This window comes from Perca flavescens, chromosome 2, assembly GCF_004354835.1.
Source record: "Perca flavescens isolate YP-PL-M2 chromosome 2, PFLA_1.0, whole genome shotgun sequence".
NCBI classification, from domain to species: Eukaryota; Metazoa; Chordata; class Actinopteri; order Perciformes; family Percidae; genus Perca; species Perca flavescens.
This window is the reverse complement of record NC_041332.1, coordinates 36734515-36756675: the sequence shown is the minus strand read 5'-3', so window position 1 is coordinate 36756675 and position 22161 is coordinate 36734515. Positions and strand designations below refer to the sequence as shown.

General features: G+C 45.5%; 1 protein-coding gene across 2 annotated transcripts; it reads right to left on the bottom strand.

Moving 5' to 3' along the window:
• Positions 1–12937: 12937 nt before the first annotated feature.
• Positions 12938–21355, bottom strand: pcdh18a (protocadherin 18a). Of its 2 annotated transcripts, none has more exons than XM_028598069.1 (4): positions 18351–21355; positions 17524–17612; positions 16660–16832; positions 12938–14607 (listed from the first exon to the last, which is right to left on the bottom strand). In XM_028598069.1, the coding sequence occupies exons 1-4, from the start codon at positions 20838–20840 to the stop codon at positions 13781–13783; spliced, it is 3579 nt and encodes a 1192-aa protein (XP_028453870.1). In that variant the 5' UTR covers positions 20841–21355; the 3' UTR covers positions 12938–13780. The 2 variants fall into 2 exon arrangements, with proteins under 2 accessions (XP_028453870.1, XP_028453876.1); XM_028598075.1 differs by having other exon boundaries at positions 17524–17579.
• Between the last annotated feature and the right edge of the window lie 806 nt (positions 21356–22161).

Genomic DNA, 22161 nt, shown 5'->3' with positions numbered 1-22161 from the left:
GACGCTCGTTTTGCTTCGGAAAACTTTGTGTAAAGACGACAGTCCAACCCCTTATGGGCGGGTTGAAAACATGTAAGGTAGTAGCTCCTACTACTGGCTGTAGTCCATTGCCTCTGGGCAAAAAAATCTTCCAGACCCACAATACAGAAATCTCTTGTCTCAGGGGGGACATGAGGGAGGGAAGCACGGTCTGATACAAAGCTTAATGCTAAATCGGTGAAGTATCCCTTTAACTATCTTCACCAGCTAGTTGCTAACTTTGTAGTGGAGTAATGAGTTATATTGCATCATTATTTTGGTTACCCAGCCCCAACTCCATTCTTCTTAGCTGTTTCAAGAAAGAAAATGATAAACTGACTGTACACATTGCTATTTTCTCTTTGTGAATTCTGGGTTATTGCTGCTACTAGCTACTAGCTCTCACTGGTATTACATTGTCATGTTAGCAAGCTAGAGCCTACAGACCAAAGCAAAATGGGCCGTGTGGTAAAGAATTTGGAAATTCTTAGCTTTGTTAATGGTGGGGTCCGCCTTTTTCCCACGCTGGATTGGCAGCTGGTACATTTAGAGGAGGAAGTCTAGGTGTGGTGGACCAAAAACTCAAGGCGCAATTAATCTGCACTGCTGATGTTTTGAAACTCAACTGTGAACTGTGACATTTTTCTAAAGGTTGAGATAATGAAACAGTCGTGAGCTAGCATGTTTGACACTGTGCTGTAAACATTACAGACACGCCGACTGTTATCTTTGTGCAACTCAAACAACATGTCCAAAATAGCTTAAGTTGGTTACTTGAGGAATACATGACACCATGCTCGAGCTGTAGTAGAACATGAAGGATGCTCAACTAGACAAGAGAGAAGCATTGTAGCGCGGTTGTTTGATGCTTTACTATTGGGAACGCACGCACGCACGCACGCACGCACGCACGCACACGCACTTACGCACGCGCACGCACGCAAGCGCATTACAAGAATGAGGCAATAGAAGCAGACCCAGGGTTGCTGTGATCTCTGGATAAATGGCCTCTGGTATCACTTTACTCCTCTGCATGTATGAACACACACACACACACACACACACACACACACACACACACACACACACACACACACACACACGAACACACACACACACACACCATAGATTTCCATACAGCTACAAAGGTTGACGAATAATTCTAAAATACGAGGCGTAAGCACAGATGCATGCTCCCCCCTGCCTACACACACACACACACACACACACACACACACACACACACCTAAGGGAGATGAATTACTGAGTGGATGGTATCTGACGTAACCCATAGTGGAAGTAGGTCGCATGGGGGGGGAGACAGGTCATCAGGGAAATAACACTGCAGTTGCACTACCTTTCTCTCTGTCTCTATCACCCCCTCGGTATCATTGTCTTTTTTTATTCTCTCCACTTATCCTCCCCTATTGCCTTATTTTTATGTTTCTCTTATAACACTTCAGTTTCAATTATTTTATCTACTAATAAAAGCCAATAGTGTTGCTAAAGCTGTATTCAAAATGGAAGATTCCAAATTGATAATTTGAAGATGAACCTGACTGGTAAAGCTCCTGTCTTCCCTTTATGTCTCAAGCTGTGAAAAGAAATGCAGTCAGTTCATTCCTATAGAGAGTCAAAGAGAGAGAACCTCATTCTGAATAACATTAGCATTTTGCAATAATGCAAATTAACCTATACCAAAAAGCCTGTCCTAAAATGTAGCAGATAGTTTGACATTTGGGGAAATACCATATGATTAGGTACGCTTATTCATCATTCATCACATCCTGGACTCACCGCTGGTTAAATAATGGCAACCTCCAGCTGACAACAAGACTCCAGGAATCACCGCGCCACAGTGGGCCAATACATTGTTACAAGAAGTCGTACCCTGTTTTACATGAATTAGATTTGATGTGTTTATTAAGGCTTTAGAGATGCTGGAAGTCCCTTTATTGAACTTCAGACATAGCCAGACAAACTGTTTCCACATACCTACAGTCTTTATGCTAGTAAGCTAGGCTAATTGCCTCCTGGCTTTAGCTCCATACAGGCACACTAGGCACAGACATTAGGGTGGTATCAATATTTGTATCTATTTCTCCACAAGAAAGTCAATAAGCCTATTTTCCAAAATGCCAAACTATTTCTTTCATATGACTCTTTTTTCATAGCTACACTTAACAGACACCATTTCCCACAAGCCCAAGCTTTTCACAGATAAAATGTCACCAAGTTGACAGACTGAGGCCAGTGGAGTGGCCACTAGCGGGGGACTTTTCTTTTCTTTTTTTTTTTAGAAAGCAGAGATTACAGCGAAAAAGTTGACCTTTGAAGAGAGAGAAGAAAGTGACAGAGAGCATGACACACGCTGGTAAATCTTCTTTTTCTTTATTTTTTTAAATGCTCCCAAAGTAATCACAAAGGATTACAATTCTAATAGCAGGTGCTGTAGAAGATATTGACTTGACTTGAAATATGGATAGTAAATCCCAGGAACGTGCGACTTTTTCAAATGAAAGAACCGCTCAATGAAAGATTGCATTGAGTTACAGGAGCCAACGGCAGCTTGCCCGGAGGTGAAGTCCGGACTTCAGCTCGCCAATCAGATTTACTGTGTTTTGCTTTCTTCACAACAGACACGACTTACTCCGTCTCTCTCTTATGCATTTTTTAAAATACAGGAATAACCTTAAACCTGCATCAGATTCCATCCTCACCCTCATTATTCTGTCTTTTTAATACATGTTTCACTTTTGCATAATTTTAGTTGGCCCCTGCATAAAGTGCACAACCCACAACATAACAGTCTCCTTTAATTCCAACTCACACACAAACACACACACACACACACACACACACACACACACACACACACACACACACACACACACACACACACACACACACACACACACACACATGTGTGACCGTACATGCATGCAGTAATTAAGCCATCTGGATATCAAACTAGCTAGCTTAGCCTCGGGGTGGAATGACAGCAGTGGCGCGTGTGTGTGTGTGTGTGTGTGTGTGTGCATGTGTATAGTATGTGTGTGTGTCTATATGATGTGGCATAAGGCCAAGCTACTGGCTGCAGCAGTGAGATTCTGTCTTTACTCTCTATCACTCTGCACTAATCCAATTGTCCAGAAAGAGTGGGGAGTGAGAAAGGGAGATGGGGCAAGAGAGACTGGGGAGAGAGAGAGAGAGAGAGAGAGAGAGAGAGAGAGAGAGAGAGAGAGAGAGAGAGAGTTGGTGAGGGTGAGCGTTCTACAGCTGGCTGCTCTCCAATTCTAAATGGGAAGCTGGATGGGGATATCTATTAGAGGGTGAGAGTACAGGAAACACACACAACTCCTAATACATACACACACCCAAACACATGCATACACACACACACACACACACACACACAAAGACCCATACTAACATGCCCACATGCTTCACACAGGCACATAAACAAGCTCTCATTCACACACATGGCCACAACGATGAGCTCAAATGCACAAAAGGAATTAACATCTCACATGTCCTGGCAGCATGAAATCAAAGGGGACAAAAACCTGTAGGTGCATAAACCAACCAAGATACAATTAGACTGACAAAAATGAGTCAGCCCCAGCACTTTTCCCTCCCTCTCTCCACAGCTCTTCAGCATCCCTTGTTGATGCCGTGGCACTATCTTAAGGTCGGCAAGTGGAGTGTTGTAAAAGCACATCCCCCGTTGTTAGAATACAGGTCCCACAGTGCCATCTGCTGGACAAATCCATTTTTCTAAAGGCTTCACAACCTAAGTCACTCACAGTGGAAGACAGGTTTCATTCAGTGTTCAGTTGGGCACGTACAATCGTCTTCAGGGCGTATTGTTAAAACGGTTGAATGTGTCACAGAAATGTGTTGTGACCAACAACACTAGTGTATCGTTTTCAGTCACATTTTTCAGTAGTTTGGTGGAAGTGCACGTGCAGTCTAAATACCTGTGAACGTTAAGTTGTAAGTGTGGAATGAAACGCATTGTAAGTTGAGAACACCTTTTTTCCAACGCAGACTCGTCACACTTGTCAAACTAAACCTAAATTGTGACTAATAACGTCGCTAATTGCATTGCCTTAATTGCCGTACCAGAGCCATCGTTAGTGTCATCAGTAAAACCTGTGCTCTTCCTGTCGAGCCAAAATGTCTGCTGCGGAATGAATGAGTGGAACCTTTGTGGAGCTTTTTCACAGCAGACATTTTGACTCGTCATAGTAGGAAAAGCACAACTGAAAGTGATAACCTTAACGATGGCTCAATTCCATCAAGTGTCCCAGTAAGATATTTCAGTGAGTCAGCATGCACAATACCAGGGTCTCTCCTAAGTGGAATGCAGCCATCAGTAATGGTTTAATACCAGGGTCTCTCCTAAGTGGAATGCAGCCATCAGTAATGGTTTAATACCAGGGTCTCTCCTAAGTGGAATGCAGCCATCAGTAATGGTTTAATACCAGGACCTCTCCTAAGTGGAATGCAGCCATCAGTAATGGTTTAATACCAGGACCTCTCCTAAGTGGAATGCAGCCATCAGTAATGGTTTAATACCAGGACCTCTCCTAAGTGGAATGCAGCCATCAGTAATGGTTTAATACCAGGACCTCTCCTAAGTGGAATGCAGCCATCAGTAATGGTTTAATACCAGGGTCTCTCCTAAGTGGAATGCAGCCATCAGTAATGGTTTAATACCAGGACCTCTCCTAAGTGGAATGCAGCCATCAGTAATGGTTTAATACCAGGGCCTCTCCTAAGTGGAATGCAGCCATCAGTAATGGTTTTGAATACACCTGTGCTTTTCCTACTATGACATGTCAACATGTGAGCTGAAAAAGGTCTATTATGCCCCGAGGGGATTTTGTTTTGCACTCCAGGGAGCCACATTGAACATTAAGCACAGACAACAGTAAATAACAGTGAAAACCAGTCCTTCCAGAAAAATGGGGATTTTTTTTGTGATTGTTGGGCAAAAATCCTTGATTATATGGCACATGTTCTTAAAAAATGCTGGAATACGCGGGATATTTATGCAATTTTATGCGATGAAATTGCGGGAACTTGCAAAAACTGCAGTTTGATGAAAGAAAAAAGTGATTTCCCCAACAGACTGCTTTTCAGTGATGTTCACGTCGCGTAATTACATCACTTCATAACGTTCCCATGGCAACAGGGGAAAATGGCTGCTCTTGTGTGAAGTAAACGCAACATTTTTCAACTTTCTGCTAAGATATATGTGACTTTTTTGCAACAAAAATGCAGGGATTATGAAATCATGCAAGCCCTGCAAATCGGCAATTTATGCGGCGAAAGTGCGGCGTATTTGGAAAAATGCGGCCCCCACATGAACATGCGGACTTTGGCTGATTATGCATTCAATCATGCAATCGCATCATCGCGTTTTTCTGGAGGGACTGAAAAACCACAACAAACATCCAACGACATTGTAAGAGGATACAGAAAACCGAACATAAACAGCAACAACAACGCAGCAATGGTGGTGACATGAAACCATCAGTCCAATAGCTAAGGCGAATCAATAAATAATTAGTAGCGCACATTGTAAAACATTTATGTGCCTGTGTTACATTACATGTCAGTTAGCTGATGCTTTTATCCAAAGCAACCCACAAGTGTTACATATATCAGAGGTTGCACACTTCTGGAGTAACTAGGGGAGTAAGTGTCTTGCTTAGGAACATATTGGTTGAAGTATCACAATGGGAATTGAACCCATGTCTCCCACACCAAAGGTATACATCATATCCACTGCGCCACCACCACCACTGTGTCTGATCTGTTCAGTAACCGAATGCTCCTCGGCACAAATTATGTAATGGCACGTTTTGGTTTTTGTTAGGGGCATATGAAAAAAATTAATTTGGGAATGATAAAAAAACTAAACAATTACACATTTACACATGGTCTGTATTTTAGAAGCCGTTTACACAACTTGTTAGATTTGACTACTTTAGAAAGACATTTTGTCACCACCGTGTTATTTCCAACAGTGTGGAGGAGGCCTTGAAACAGCATTCATGTTCAAATTCCGGAAAATATAATTCAACACTTCACTCGGTGGATTCTTAATTTGGGGGAACTCGTCCCAATATGATTAAAGCACATGTGTCAAACTCGAGGCCCGGGGGCCAAATCCGGCCCCTCGTAAATTTTGATCCAGGCCTGCATATCTAGGTCCACATATCCACATATTTAGGTTCAGATTTTGGCACGACTAGTCAAAAAAAGTCAGGAAACACATTTTGGCAGATATGCTGACTTTGAGCCTCAGAAATTCCCACGACAATATTCAGGCTGTGAAACAGGTTGTTGTGGGTCAGCTGTGTGGGAGCCTGCTTTTAAAAAAAATTTTTATCTTTGTTTTTTTATGATTTGCTAAATTCTGTGATGGCTAAGAAACTTTTTTTAGGGTTATATATCAACCAAACTGTATGGGAGAAAGCTATATGAGACACGCAACAATACAGTCAAAGATATTTCACTTTTTCGGTTAAATAAAAGCATGTCGGTAAACTATACATGTCAGGTTAGGGTTAGGGTTAGGGTTAGGGTTAAGGTTAGGGGTAGGGGTAGGTTTAGCAGGTTCATAATTAATTAAGGACATTTATGGGGAATTTGGGACACTAAACTGCACGTATACCCATTATTATTGTTATTATTATTATTACTATAAGAGAAAAAGACACTCAGGTTGCAAGCATATACTGCTTTGTTAGTGAGGGGTCACAGCCAATCAGGTTAGGAACCAGTGATTAACCAAAGAAATAAAACAAAGAAATTCATATATTCCAAAATCTTTTTTGTTGCCTGGTCAGAATTTGCAGAGGAAGGAAGGCCTCACGACCTTCTATATCTAATACTTTGGGTTACGGCGTTTCAGACACAAACAAAATGACAGACAGAACAGAGGTGGACGGACTTTTGACAGGAAAACAAAGACAGAATAGTGAAGCCCATCAATCAAGCATGTCACAACATAGTCGAGTCAAAAGACGCCTACCCTGTGTGTATATACCGAGAGAGCCTGCTGTCCTTCGCGGTGGGCGGGACATTTCGTGACAGCAAAAGTTTTGGAAGCACTTTCTAAACCATCGTCGTCTTCATCATTTCCAACCTGATGCTCTGCCTGGGACGTTCATCTCTGTCCTTTTTACGTCTCCACTTCTCAGTTGAAAAGTTAGTTTTTTTTTCCACCCCCCCCCCGAGTGGAGTCTCTCAGGCTGCACTTGCATTTAAGCTGCATATTATTCCTCCATTTTAAAGATTGGAAGGCTGGTGGACAACAAAGCCCCTGCCACACATGAATGAGCGAATTAAGAAATACTAATGTCTTTCTTGTTTGTCAAGCATTTCTATTATGTTTACATTCTTGTCTTTTCATAGTCATAGTTAATATTTAATAAGAAGCTATTGTACTGTTCAATCCCTGCACTGTTCTCTTTTGCACTACCACCACTGCAGACACTCTACCATAGCACCTTATCATGGTCATTGCGTCACATGGTCAGTCCATGGTATCACAGTGTAATCACTTCACAAATTGTTAACTCTTTAAATTTCTGTGATTTTTATGTATATGAGATATATGTGTGTATGTGTGTTTGTTGTGTTGTGGTTATCTAAGCTACTGGATGCCTAAAATTTCTCTCGGGATGAATAAAGTATCTGTCTATCTATCCATCTTTCTATCTATCTATCTATCTATCTATCTATCTATCTATCTATCTATCTAAATAGAAATATACTATAACAAAACCAGCTGCATAGAATTATTTTATATGAATGCTTTTAATCAATAAGGTCTGAGACATATAAGGCAGTATTATCCCAGTGACTTGCTGTGGAATACACAACACCTGAGCTCTGTTTATATTACAGGCTTGCCAATATCCTGTTTTCCTCACACAAGTGAGCCCTGATGGTCAGCGCGGTGTTTGACTTCAGATGAGAGCTGACTTGACGTCAGCAGATCCAATAACCCTGCGTAACACACACACACAAACACACACACACACACACGCCCTCACCTTCTTAATTTCCTGTCATCATAGCAATCAACGCATTCTGGAAGCAAATGATATTAGGAGGGAGTTTGGTGTTTGTTAAGGAGTTTGTCTAAAACACGCTAAAAGAAATAAGTAAAGCTATAATAGGAGTGACTTAATACTTGTGTCCCAGTGATGTAAATAGGAAAAGCATTAGCAAATCAAAGGTGCTGCAGGTAGGATTGTGAAGATCCAGGACTTAGCCAAAGAATTTGAACATCGACAACTTCTCAGTCCCTCTCCCCCATTCTGCTAAAGCCCAAACGGTCTCCTAAGCCCCTCCCCCCACAAGGAAGAATGAATGCGTGTTCACTGACACGCAGTTAGACACACTTTTATTCATTGTCGTGTTTCTTTAAAAATAAACAATGGACAAATAGAGTCTTTAAACGCTTCAGATGTAAAGTTATTCGCTGTCAAAGTGACGTCAAAATGAATGGCAGTCAATGGGATGCTAACGGGAGGTGATCGCTTTGTAGCATCAAAATGGCGCCATAGGAGGTTCGAGTTCTGAAGCGAAGCTTAACCCCCCCTTGATCTGAACAGGGAGCGGTGCACTACAGGCTGGAGGTGGAGCCAGAGGAGCTGGATTTATTTTTTAATAAATGACCTGCTTCATGTAGTTCTACTGGAACATAGGGTCAGTTTCAGCAAATATCAAACTAGTTTTATAAGTCTTACCTAGTGCACCTTTAACGGTTAGGAAGGAATCTGACAGTGACAGAGATGAGTAGAGATGAAATAAAGAGGAGCATTACACATTATAATGTGTACGGGGACACAGGACTGTGATATGAGCTGTGCATGTTTGTGTGTGTGTGTGTGTGTGTGTGTGTGTGTGTGTGTGTGTGTTTAAACAGACAGATGGACAGAGAGCAATAGCCAGAAGATGAGAGCAAGATATGGAGGTATACAGGGGGGGGAGATAGAGAGAGAAAGAGAGAGAGAGAGAGAGAGAGAGAGAGAGAGAGAGAGAGAAAAGAGAGAGAAAGAGAGAGAAGATGGAGAGAAAGAGTTTCAAAATGAAGAAAAATGAGTGAAAGGCGAGTGAGACTGACACACAATTTATTGGTGGATTTGCTGTGACAATAATAAGCTGGAGTTCATATTTCAACATCATATCAGTGCCTCTGTTGCATTTGTGTAAAATTAATTACCTGAGTAGTAATAAATGAGCACTACCGGATCTTTCACCAGGAGAGTTTTTTTTTTTTTATTACACACACCATTACCCTATGCCACAGAAATGTGTTGTTGCTAAAGACCATCCATCACGCATTGCCAATCTAATTTTGAAATGACACACACACACACACACACACACACACACACACACACACACACACACACACACACACACACAAACAAAATACTGTATATCCCGCTTATGCTGCTTTGTGAAATTGTACCAGGTTAAATGTTACCCGGGTTTATATTGCTAAAGCTTTACTTAGTTAAAGCAATAGTTTGACATTTTGGGTTTTAGACGACAATACTGATACCACTCTCATGTGTTTCTGCAAAATATGAGGCTAAAGCCAGCTAGCTTAGCATAGCATGAAAACTGGAAATGCGGATACCAGCATGTCACATGTAATGTTAATTACTGAATTTAGAGGGCCTGGTAGCCTTTGAACAGAGCCAGGCTAGCTCCCCCCCCTCTGTTTTAAGTCTTTATGCTAAGCTAAGGCTTTAGCTTCATATTTACCGAACAAGAGTAGCATCAGTCTTGTTATCTAACATAAAGCATATTTCCAAACTAGAACTATTCCTTTGAGGCAGTTACAGCATCTCGTGACCAAAATCTCGTAGATATCCATCAGCAGAGTATTAGCTCCCTAACTGCTCCGCTACAGTAGGGGAGACCAGGTACGGTTGTAACACTTTTTTCTTCAGCACCTAAAACTACCTTTTTTTTTTACTAATGAAATTGGTTAGGCCTGGAGTGCATGCCTGGTGTACCCAAAAGCTACATAAAATACACTTGACCCACACTTGATGGTTGTAACACTTTCATAACACGTGTTCCAACCTACCCCGCCACTGTCACTCATTGTTTAGCTAGCTGTATTAGCATGGTCGAACCTCGGGTTGAGGAGGAACAATGCGGATTCCGTCCTGGTCGTGGAACAACGGACCAGCTCTTCACTCTCGCAAGGATCCTGGAGGGAGCCTGGGAGTATGCCCAACCGGTCTACATGTGTTTTGTGGATTTGGAGAAGGCGTATGACCGGGTCCCCCGGGAGATACTGTGGGAGGTGCTGCGGGAGTATGGGGTGAGGGGGTCTCTTCTCAGGGCCATCCAATCTCTGTACAACCAAAGTGAGAGCTGTGTCCGGGTTCTCGGTAGTAAGTCGGACTCGTTTCAGGTGAGGGTTGGCCTCCGCCAGGGCTGCGCTTTGTCACCAATCCTGTTTGTAGTATTTATGGACAGGATATCGAGGCGTAGTCGGGGTGGGGAGGGGTTGCAGTTTGGTGGGCTGGGGATCTCATCGCTGCTCTTTGCAGATGATGTGGTCCTGATGGCATCATCGGCCTGCGACCTTCAGCACTCACTGGATCGGTTCGCAACCGAGTGTGAAGCGGTTGGGATGAGGATCAGCACCTCTAAATCTGAGGCCATGGTTCTCAGCAGGAAACCGATGGAATGCCTTCTCCAGGTAGGGAATGAGTCCTTACCCCAAGTGAAGGAGTTCAAGTACCTTGGGGTTGTGTTCGCGAGTGAGGGACAATGGAGCGGGAGATTGGTCGGAGAATCGGCGCAGCGGGTGCGGTATTGCATTCAATCTATCGCACCGCCAGGACGAAAAGAGAGCTTAGACAGAAGGCAAAGCTCTCGATCTACCGGTCAGTTTTCGTTCCTACCCTCACCTATGGTCATGAAGGCTGGGTCATGACCGAAAGAACGAGATCCAGGGTACAAGCGGCTGAAATGGGTTTCCTCAGGAGGGTGGCTGGCGTCTCCCTTAGAGATAGGGTGAGAAGCTCAGTCATCCGTGAGGAGCTCGGAGTAGAGCCGCTGCTCCTTTGCGTCGAAAGGAGCCAGTTGAGGTGGTTCGGGCATCTGGTAAGGATGCCCCCTGGGCGCCTCCCTATGGAGGTGTTCCAGGCACGTCCAGCTGGGAGGAGGCCTCGGGGAAGACCCAGGACTAGGTGGAGGGATTATATCTCCAACCTGGCCTGGGAACGCCTCGATCCCCAGTCGGAGCTGGTTAATGTTGCTCGGGAAAGGGAAGTTTGGGGTCCCCTGCTGGAGCTGCTCCCCCCGCGACCCGACACCGGATAAGCGGACGAAGATGGATGGATGGATGGATATTAGCATGGTGCTTTGAAATTAGCAGGAGGTTGATACACCATTTTTTACTAGAGAAACTACAGTTTGACCTGATATAACTCATACAACAGTATCTGCGACGGTAGAAGTACTAAACAAAATATTATCTTGTTATTTTTTTTTTTTTACTTTCTTACCTCAGAATTAGATTTTCTGCTGTAGCTTCAGGAGAGATAGCTACACAGACTGGAAGACCTCCATGTGGGATCATAAAGGAAGCCTGAGGAAACTGTAACTGTCACATGACTACTATCTTATCCCTGATTCATGGAATTGGTAGTGTTACAACTATCCCTGTGTGACAACTGTACCCGGTCTCCCCTACTATTAAGCTAGCTTACAGGAGGCTAAGCCAATTTAGCACCTAGCATGCTTTAGCTTCCTTCCTTCACTCACACACACAGCCAGTGCTTGTTGTTTATTGAGGCTTGGCCTCTTTAATGATGAAGACAAACGAGCTCATTATTAAGTGTTTGCATGTGCGTGTGAGATTAAGTGTGTGTGTGTGTGTGTGAGTGTGTTTGTGTGTTTTCACATGCATCTGCCTTTCTACTGTATGTTCTCATGTGTGTCTATAAGTATGTGTGGTCTTGTTTTGCGGGTGGGCGAATGTGTGTGTCTGCTTAGTGCTTGTGTGTGTGTGTGTGTGTGTGTGTGTGTGTGTGTGTGTGTGTGTGTGTGTGTGTGTGTGTGTGTGTGTGTGTGTTTGTGTGTGTGTGCAAATTCTAACCTTTACCTCGCTAAAGCTCTGTCTCATGAGGTTAATTGCTTCATTTAGCCCCGGTTGTTGAAGTTTCACACTTTAAGCACAACTCAATATTCCATTTTCTCCTGACTGTGTGTGGCTAAACTGTGTGCGTCTTGCTCACGAGTGTGTTATCCCCGAGTTAAACACCAGCAGAGTCACTGAGAGCAGGGCAGGGGAGGGCAGGGGAGGAGGGGTCTCACTACCCACCTTCTATTTAATTGCATTACCAGCCCATATGGCTGCGGTGTACAATATCGTCCTTTTTAATTTCTCATCATGTGCAACTATTATCAGATGCTGTTCATTTGCTAAGCATATTTACCATAAGCGTGATGCGGTCATGGATGAGTGACTTAGAGACAGAGCCTCCCTACTCTGAAACTAAATTAACGCCTAAATGCATTTTGAATCTAAAGAGATCATTTGGGAATAAATTTACAGCTAATGGCGTGTTTATTAGCAGAGTCATGCATGTGAATTGTGTTATAATGAGGTTTGCCTAGAAAGCACATGGCAGATTTTTAGCTGTGCATAGACACACACACACACACACACACACACACACACACACACACACACACAGACAGATGCTGCAGTTCTGATGCTGGACATTAGAGGGTGCTAAGACACAGAGGGGCAAATGGACGCCCTTGGTGGGGAAAACATGAGAAATAAAAAAATAAAAAAGGAAGTCAGGAAGTGACTGCAAGAAGTAGCACCAATGATAATGTTTAGACGCTGTTATGAATCCCTCCACTTTATTTATCACCGGATGGCCACAATGTTACCATACAAAACCAACTTCCAACATGGAACTGCATTGGAATGTGATTACTTTGAATACGCACACACACATTCAATACCAAAATTAAATACCGTTGTTGTTTTTTTCATAAAATAAACGGAGGAAAAAAGAGACACGTTAAGTGATATTAAGACATGCACTGACAAATATAAAAAATAGACATTTGTTTTCTTTTTCTGTACAAACATACACGGACACATATAAATATATAGAAGTAAAAAAGCGTGTCTTTTTAAAATACAAAGGTCAAATTGTACAGTTACATTCCATAATAACAAAACAGGAGACATAGCACGATATTCAAGTGAGTTTGCCTTTTTTTTCTTCACAGATACTGTACACTATTGTACACTGTAAAAGCAGAAATTAGATCGCACGACTGTGGGTTCCTCCCTGTGGAGTCTCTTCACGCTGCTGTAAACATTGCAAATGAAGAAAAAAGCGCAACAGCTTCCGTTTCAAATCGCTCATTCAAGCAAACGTTCGGAGAGACGTGTGTTAACTAGCTGTTCTTCAGGCGCTCGCTTCGATGCCTTTAAGTCACCTCGATTGCGATTTCAGTGCCGTGTTTGAATTTTCTCTGCGAGTCTCTCAGCACCGAGCGGTAAAGGAGGAGATCTGGTCAAATCGACAAGACAACCATTACAGTGAACACGAAAACAGTCATCATCATAAAGTTTATATATGTTGGCACAAAGAACAAGCCAGAATGGGGGTGAAATGTGAAACCATGCTATGCCTTCTCTCTTTTTTTTCCTCCCTCTCTCCCTCTCCCTCTCTCTCTAGTTCTGTCTGACGTCCTGCAGCAGTTTGTTGATCTCGTGCACCAGCTCGCTAGCGTCCATGCTGGCCTCGTGGCGCCCCTCGCTGCGCTTGGCGCCCGGGTGACCCTGATGGAAGACACCGTCAAAGTCGTCTTCCTCGTAGTTCTCCGGGATCTCCTCCATGGCCGGCAGCCATTTGAGGTGCGGCGGCTGTCCGTTGGCGCAGTTGGAAGCGGGCGTGGAAGATGAGGAGGACGAGGAGGAGGACGAGGAGACGTGATTGGCTCCCACGCATCCGCTCCCGGGATTCAAATAGTGGGTGTTGGCCGCCCACGCGGCCACACCTGGCGGGTAAGCGGGACCTTTCCCACCTGGCAACAGCCCTCGCCGGTTGTCCTGAGGAACGGCGTTGTTGCCGTGGCTCCCTGCGGCGTTTCCGCCGCGCCCGCTCCCCCTCTCAGTGGTCAGCGAGGACGAGGGCGGGCTCGTTTCGCCGCACTCCGCGTACGAGTCCGCGTTGGCGGGGAGCAGCCGCTGGAACACGGAGTTCATCTCTGTGAGGAGGGAGCCGGCCCCTCCTCCAGCCGCGCAGGCCTCGCTCCCGTTGACTCCCCCGGCGCCGCCCTCTTCGCTCCCGCACTCTTTGCCAAAAGTGGAGAAGCTCTTGCGGCGCTCGGAGTCAACGGAGGACTGGTCGTCGTCGAGCTGGGGCTGCTGGGAGGACTCCTCCCCGGGGATGTACATGTTGTTGCGGTAGTCGGAGGAAGCGGACGAGGAGAGCGGGGGCATCCAGCACTGGTCGGAGTGTCCCAGGACGCGGCATTCGTCCGTGCACAGTCGCATAGCTAAAGCAGAAAGAACAACAACAACAAAAAAAGAAAGAACATAGAACGAGTTAGGAGCAGGCCCAAGCTGCAGGAGGAAAACCAAGGAACGACTGCAAATCACCGCAACTCCGATAAATCACATGTCCAAACTCTGGGGTTAGTTCAACATGTTTGTTTCTTTGGTAGAAACTAAAAGTCAATACGCTTCAATAATACAAGTCCTACATCCCGGGACTTTGGTAAAGGAGGGAAAGGCAGTGTTGTTTTTGAATGGAAGTACAGTTCAGCTGTAGGTCAAGGTGCTTTTTTTTTTGGCTTTTTTGCTTTTTTCTTCTTTTAAACAAGGGAACAAGGACACGGATGCTGTTGAGTCTGACTAACCCTTTCGTATGCCAATTGCTTATAAATACAACATGTACAAAACCTGTTCAATATTTCACACCGCAACGCTTTCATTAATATCAAACGCGCACATCACAGTGCAGGTTGGTGAGCGGTTAGTTTCCTTGATTTTTTTTTTTTCCCTCTCCTGATCTCTTCATATTCCTTCGCTCGGAGGACCAGATTGGTGATATTTACAGCTTACAGCACAAATATCCAGCTAGCGCCAGGTATGAAAAACAAGCACAGGAACTAGATAAATAAATGAATAATTGCAAGATTCTACCCAAAATGGCATTACAGGCTGATGCTAATGTAATATTTGGCTGCTCTGCCAAGCGTGCCTGCGTCTCCCCGACTATAGGCGGCTGAGGCAGGGATTTGCTTGTTTAGTTCTTTTATCATATCTAGCATGAATAGCCACATTTGCCCATCTAAATAGAAAAATCTAAACAAATTAAATCTATTGAAGAGAAACAGGGATAATCCTCCCTCTCGGCCCATTATCTCCTTCCCCTCCCTTTTTTTTTTATACATATTAGCATAAGAGATAGAGGAAGGGAAGGGGAGGTGGGAGGGGTGCAACACCTCCAAGTCTTTCTCAAAGGGAGAAAAAAAAAAGAGATACAGAAATGTCCACCACCACCACCACCCCTCCCTTTAGCCATCTCAATAAAGATGGAGAATGCATTAATAAGTACAGAGGAGAGAGAGAGAAAAAAGCGAGAGAGAGAGAGAGAGAGAGAGATGCTGAGGAGCTCTCAGGCATGTAGGAGAGAGTGAGCGAGGGCCAGAGTAAGTGAGAGAGAGGAAGAGAATAACATCATTCTAAAAGCAATTACGATGAATTCTCCTCAGTTCAGACATGAAAGTGCGCCACTGTCACTCAACGGGAGGGTGTGGGGGGGGGGGGGTTGAAGAAAGAAAAAAGAAAAAAGAAAAGAAAAAAACAGCACACAGAGACGCATACCGATGAGTGACAGGCGACTCATCTCTGCTCCGGGGAGGATTTTACAGACACGACTTTAACTTAGGGGCAGAAAACGCACACACACACACACACACACACACACACACACACACACACACACAGAGTAACACAAACAGCCAGACACACTGTAACCTCTCTCTGTGTGATAACGAGCGTGGAAATGAGGACTGTGTGGAAGAATGGGGCCGGGTACAATAGGGATTGTGTTGGCAACAGGATGAATGGAGTGGCTGTATAGGCAGGTGTACAGACAAATAATGGGCTTAGGCCTGACACTGTCCATGGTGCTGAAATGTGTCACGCAGGAGGTACATTAGGTGTGGTATCGGGCAAGATAGCTCAGGTTAATTCGCCGCTAGTGCTATTTTTTATTTATTTTTTTTTGCTCTAATTTCTAACAGATCAGGAATAACAGTCGTATTAATCAAACTGAGACAAAATCCATCAGAAAGTACCACTTCACAACTTTGGCAAGGTAGGATTAAGCTGGAGCGCGAGCGTGATTGGCGAGCGTGTTAAGGCGCTGCAGCAAAAGGGTGTAAGGTGTGCGATGCGGCTGAGCCGAGACAATCTGGCTAGTTGTGATGAGGAGCGGGTGCAAAAACTTAAGTTAAAGTTAAAGTTAAGTTAAAAAAAAAAAAAAAAAAAAGTTTCAGAGAGACTGTCGGTACGGGCGGGTTACATCATCAGAAACTCACCTGGGTGGAGTCGATGGTGCATTTCGAGGTGCATCAGGTCAGAAAAGCCCTCCCCCAGCAGCAGTCTGTCCACGGGGGACTCCCGACCCATGTCACAGTCACTGTCCCCCGCCTCGCTGTCCCCACGGCCACTGTCCTTCAGGCTGAACTTGTCCATGTCTTGTAATGCATACCTGAGGAGCAACACAAGAAAACTAATTAGCAACACATACAGGTATCACTCTGTATCTTTAAAAAAAACAATGTTGCACGTTCACATTTTGCAAATCCAAAGCTGAATGCATTGTGTTTTGCAGGCTGATCGACTCCATCTGTCCTTAAGAGGACAGAGACCAATGAGCAAATAAATCCATCACATAATACTTAAGGCTGCTTCAGGAATCTGTCAAATCTGGAGACAAGCCTTGGGCCCATGAATCTTACTTTTCAGGTATAGAGCCCATCAATAAATCTATCTCAACAGCCACTAGGGGCATCAATAAATCTATCATCCATAGACCATACAGGGGTATTACGATCAAAGTAATGATGGATGCACCATTTTTTTTCTTTTAGTAAGAAAAGAAGTACCAAGCAAATTGTTGTGACATTCAGACAAATGAGTTGCATACATTTGAACTGAATGACATTGGTATGATAACAACTGGAATATGAAAAAATAAAAATAAAAATACATTTACACGCCATCAAAACCATGATCTACACGTAACTGAGCAACTGACAGGCAAAACCGCACAACAGGTTGTTGGAACATGTAATACACAATGAAAAACAAGTGGTTGAAAAAGTAAACGAAAGATAATCTTTTTTTTTTTTTTTTTAGAGGGGGGGGGGGGGGGGAGCTGAGGGATAGGGGTAAATTACCTGTAGCTGCGGGAGTATTTGTTGCCACGGAAACTGGGTCTGGGCTGGTACTGGCCCTGATGGAGCATGGACAGAAGCTGTGAGACTTGCTACATCCCCCAAAAAAAAAAAAAAAAAAAAAAAAAAAAAAAAAAAAAAAAGATACAGAAAAGGGGCGGATGAATAACAGATGGGAAATTGAAGAGAGGAAGAAAAAAAAGAGAGAGAGAGAGAGAGAGACAACACAGAAGACAAAACAATGGGTGAGTAAACACAAAATGGATGATGGAGAGGCTGCTGGAAAATGAATGAGACAAAATGGATGATGTTAAAACTAAATGAAAAGGGTGTGTGGGGGGTGGGGTCTAGATGAATATGGAGACATATGGCTGAGGGGTGAGCCGTGGTTATGATGGCGGTAATGATGACAGGGTGTAAACAAGGTAAAGACAAAGACACATCTATAATCATAAACAGTTTTAATGAGAGTCAGTTTGAACTACGGGGCAGTGTTGATTAAGTCACTGTCACACATGGAGATGAGTTAATTTGCTCAAACGGAGACAGACATGTGAGGATGAAAAGGCTGGTGTGCGTGTGTGTGGTATCTGTGTCTGTGGTGTCTGTGTGTGTGAGAGTGTATGTGTGTGTATGAGAGAGAGTGTGTGTGTGAGAGTGAGAGGGAGAAACTGAGTAAGAGGGAACATTTGGAAAGGGGCTGAGGGACCATATTTGAAATTTCTGAGAATAATTTACTTCTGTCTGTGTGTGTGTGTGTGTGTGTGTGTGTGTGTGTGTGTGTGTGTGTGTGTGTGTGTGTGTGTGTGTGTGTGTGTGCGCGCGCTCACCTCCACTGGTGGAGTTGCGTGTGCCAATTCCAGGGCAAAGCTCTCTGGTATGTGATTGGACGAGATGGTCACTAGGCTGTTTAGTGACTGGCGGCTGTGGTGATTCTGCCGGCTCCCCATCTGGGCTCGGTCCATGGGGGGCGTGTCCGAAGGTGAGCGATGGTGAGCTCTGATTGGCAGGGTGCCGTTCACAGTGGGAACCAGCGTGATGTCACCTTTGTGGATTTGGCGCGAGGGCTTCTTGGGATGGTGCTGATGGGTGGATTCTGCCACCCGGCAGTTGTAGGAATGCCTCGTGTCCTTCTTCTCGCGGTTACAGCGAGCGGCAAACACCACCATGATGACCAGGAGCACGGTGCAGATGGCGCCCAGGGAGATGATGATAATCAGGGATGCATCGAGAGAAGACTCACCCTGGTCCATCACCTGGACGTGGTTCTCCATGTTCTCATGGAGGGTGATCTTCAGCGCCGCCTTGGCACTGAGGCTCTCCCTTCCCTGATCCCTGACCACAACTGTCAACTCGACGTGCTCATGGGGGAAGTTCGCCAAGCTGGCGTTGGCGTGGATTTCGCACGTTCTCGGGTCAATGGCGAAGAAGCCCTCGTCGTTGCCACTGACGATGGAGCAGATGAGCTCGGCGTTGACCCCCGTGTCGCGATCCGTCGCCCTGATCGCCGCCACCAAGTGTCCGGCGTCTGTGAACTTCGACGCGGGCACGTCGGCGGTGAAGTTCCACAGCTGGGGGACCACGATGACCGGGGGGTTGTCGTTCTCGTCCAGAATGTTCAGGACAACGGTGACGTTGCTGACCAGCGGCGGTTTCCCCGCGTCTTTGGCTTGCACGACAAAGGAGACGCGGCTAACGTCCTCCCGATCGAAGGTACGCAGCGCGTAGATGGCGCCGTTGGACGGATCAATGGTGACGTAGGTGGAGATGGAGCTCCCGTGGACAGAGTTCTCCAAGATGGAGTAGCTCACCTGCCCATTGGCGTCCAGATCAGGGTCAGTGGCCATGATGGACGTCAGGTACGCCCCGGGGGCGTTGTTCTCGGATTTGAAGATCTCATATTGCCCCTTCTCAAAACGGGGCGGGTTGTCGTTTTCGTCGGTGACATGCACAGTGAAATGTTTGACAGTAGAGAGACTGGGGGTCCCGCGGTCCTCGGCCACCACCGTTAGACTGAACTCTGACCTCTTCTCTCGGTCCAGAGATACGTTGGTCAAAATCATGTAGTTGTTCTCGTAGGACTTCTGCAGTTTGAAATATCCTTGACCGTGAAGTTTACACTCTACCTCTCCGTTTAACCCGGAGTCCAAGTCCTCCACCCTCACCAAAGCTACAAAGGTGTCCAAAGGAGACGCCTCGGATATATAGGCCGCGTCCCCATTGCCCTGAGCGGACATGAGATTGATGCTGATGTCTGGTTTATTGTCATTCACGTCTCCCACTTTGACCAGGATCTTGCAGTGGGCCGGCATCGAGTTGGGACCCATGTCCTGCGCTTGGACATCAATGTCGTAAGAGTTCACGGTCTCATAGTCCACGCGCCTGATGAGGGTCAGGCGGCCGCTCTCGGGGTTAATCTTGAATGTCTCCATGATTTTGGGGGACACGTGACTGCTGAAGGAGTACACTATTTTGGCGTTGGTGCCGTCATCGGCGTCAGTGGCGTTTAAGTCAATGAGCAGAGTGCCAACAGGTGCGTTTTCGGGGAGATTAATGACATATGATGACTTGTCAAAAACGGGGCTGTTGTCGTTTGAGTCGGCAACACTGATTTTGAGGAGGGTAGACCCCGTTCTCGGGGGAACGCCCCTGTCAGAGGCCGTGTACTGAAGTTCATAACCGGAGCGCACCTCCCGGTCCAGCTCCCTGAGCACCACCAGCTCTGCATATTTAGCCCCGTCCGCCCTGGACTGGATGTCAATCTTGAAGAAGTTGTTGGGCTCTAAGGCATACGTGTACAGTGAGTTCTCCCCGACGTCGGGGTCCGTGGCGCTGTCCAGAGGAATGCGCGCTCCCACGGCCGCGCTCTCAGAGATCTCGATGGGGATGACGGCGCGGGCGAACTGGGGCGCGTTGTCGTTAATGTCCAACACTTCCACCTCGACGTGAAAGAGCTGCAGGTGCTCCGTCGGGAGGGTCAGCACGTCGAATTGAATGGAACAGTTGAGGTTCTTCTCGCAGAGTTTCTCGCGGTCGATTTTGGTCCTGATGCTGATTTCTCCGTCCTGCTCGCGCACCGTGAGGAAAGACGAGCTCCCTCTTTGCATAGCTCGGAAGCGGAGCGACACTGAGCTCGGAAGTTTAGCCAGAACGTCCGCGACATCGTCTTTCAAACGGGCAATAACCGTGCCGACCTTCTGCTCCTCGTGAACCTGATATTTCAATGTCTTTCCGGCGACGTGTTGGGTCGCCAGCACCAAAACAGTCACAACTTTCCACATTCTTGTCAGAAATAGTCCTTTCATTTTTCCTGGTTGCATTTTTTGGGGGGATGGGGAGACAAAAACCCGATCCACAAAAATAGCTCCAAAAGGCAGTACAGGTCAATCCCAGTTTTAACTTACTAAATGCTGTGCTCCTTCAATCAGCAGCTGCATGTCTCTCTCCGCGCAGCGAGAAGGAGAAAAAAAAAGCATTAGAATGTCAAATGTAAGCTCGCTCAAGTTGTTCTAATTTCCATTAAACAAACAAACATCCAAACGTGTGTCTGTCTGCCCTATGTGTGCGGGAGAACCATCTGAATGCCACTGAAATCTGTGCGCCTTTCTCCCTCTCTTCCCTGCGTCTGGTCTGTGCGCCGTGCGCTCTCTTTCGCTCCCTCTCTCCGTTTGAGGTGCCTCTGCACGCAGACTTGCCCAAAATAACCCGCCTCAAATCAACTACTTGTACAGCCACGGCCCCCCCTTATTCACATCCCGGGAAAGACAAACGCTTCTTAAATCAAAAGCTGGCTGGTGGCCACTCAAACTCCAGAGGAGAGGAGAAGGCGGCGCAAGAGGGAAGGAAAAAGAGAAAGTGGGGGATAATAAAGAAACCCCGCCCTGTGGGGTAAACTCTCCCCACTTTTCAGAGTAACGACCATGCCCCCCTACAATGGACAGGGGAGAAAATAAACTCGGGAAGAAAACATTCATTCAAAAAGCTTACCCTGCCGTTTCTCATTGCTATAAAACCACAGGAAGGTTTACGAGTTTCTCGCTTCGGGTCTGTTCTCCCCAGACAGCATGGAGACACACAGAGTCTACATTCTCATTAGAAAAGACAAATGTATAGTCACTTCAATCACCAGCATTATCACACACCACCTCTAAAGCCTCGATGGGCACACTTTTATAACCAGCTGTCACCACTCACTTCTGCTATGTGTGACTGACGCACCGCACATGCATGCCATGAGCGTTTACTGTATCTAGTCCTTGTTACGCTCTTTCAAATTGGCAGATGAGTGCAATATGTATTTTTTTTCACATGCGTCTCATCTGTGTCTGTCTGGGTGCGAGTACAAGCCGGGTAAGCTGTGTGGCGAATCGCGTTGAAAGGGAGCCGGACTGTAATGAATGCCTTTAAAGAGTTGGTCACGCCGAGGAACAGCTCTGTCCCCGTGCACAAATCTGTTCAACATCACTTCAAACTCCCCGCAGGATTTTTTTATTTTTTTTTTATTTTATGATAACGAGCGCATGCAGCATCCAAAACTCACCAGCTCGGACAGGCATTTATTTTAGTTCCCCAGAAAAAAGGGTATCATTCATGTGAATGCGCACGCACAGAGAGAGAGAAACAGAACCATGAAAATAAAAC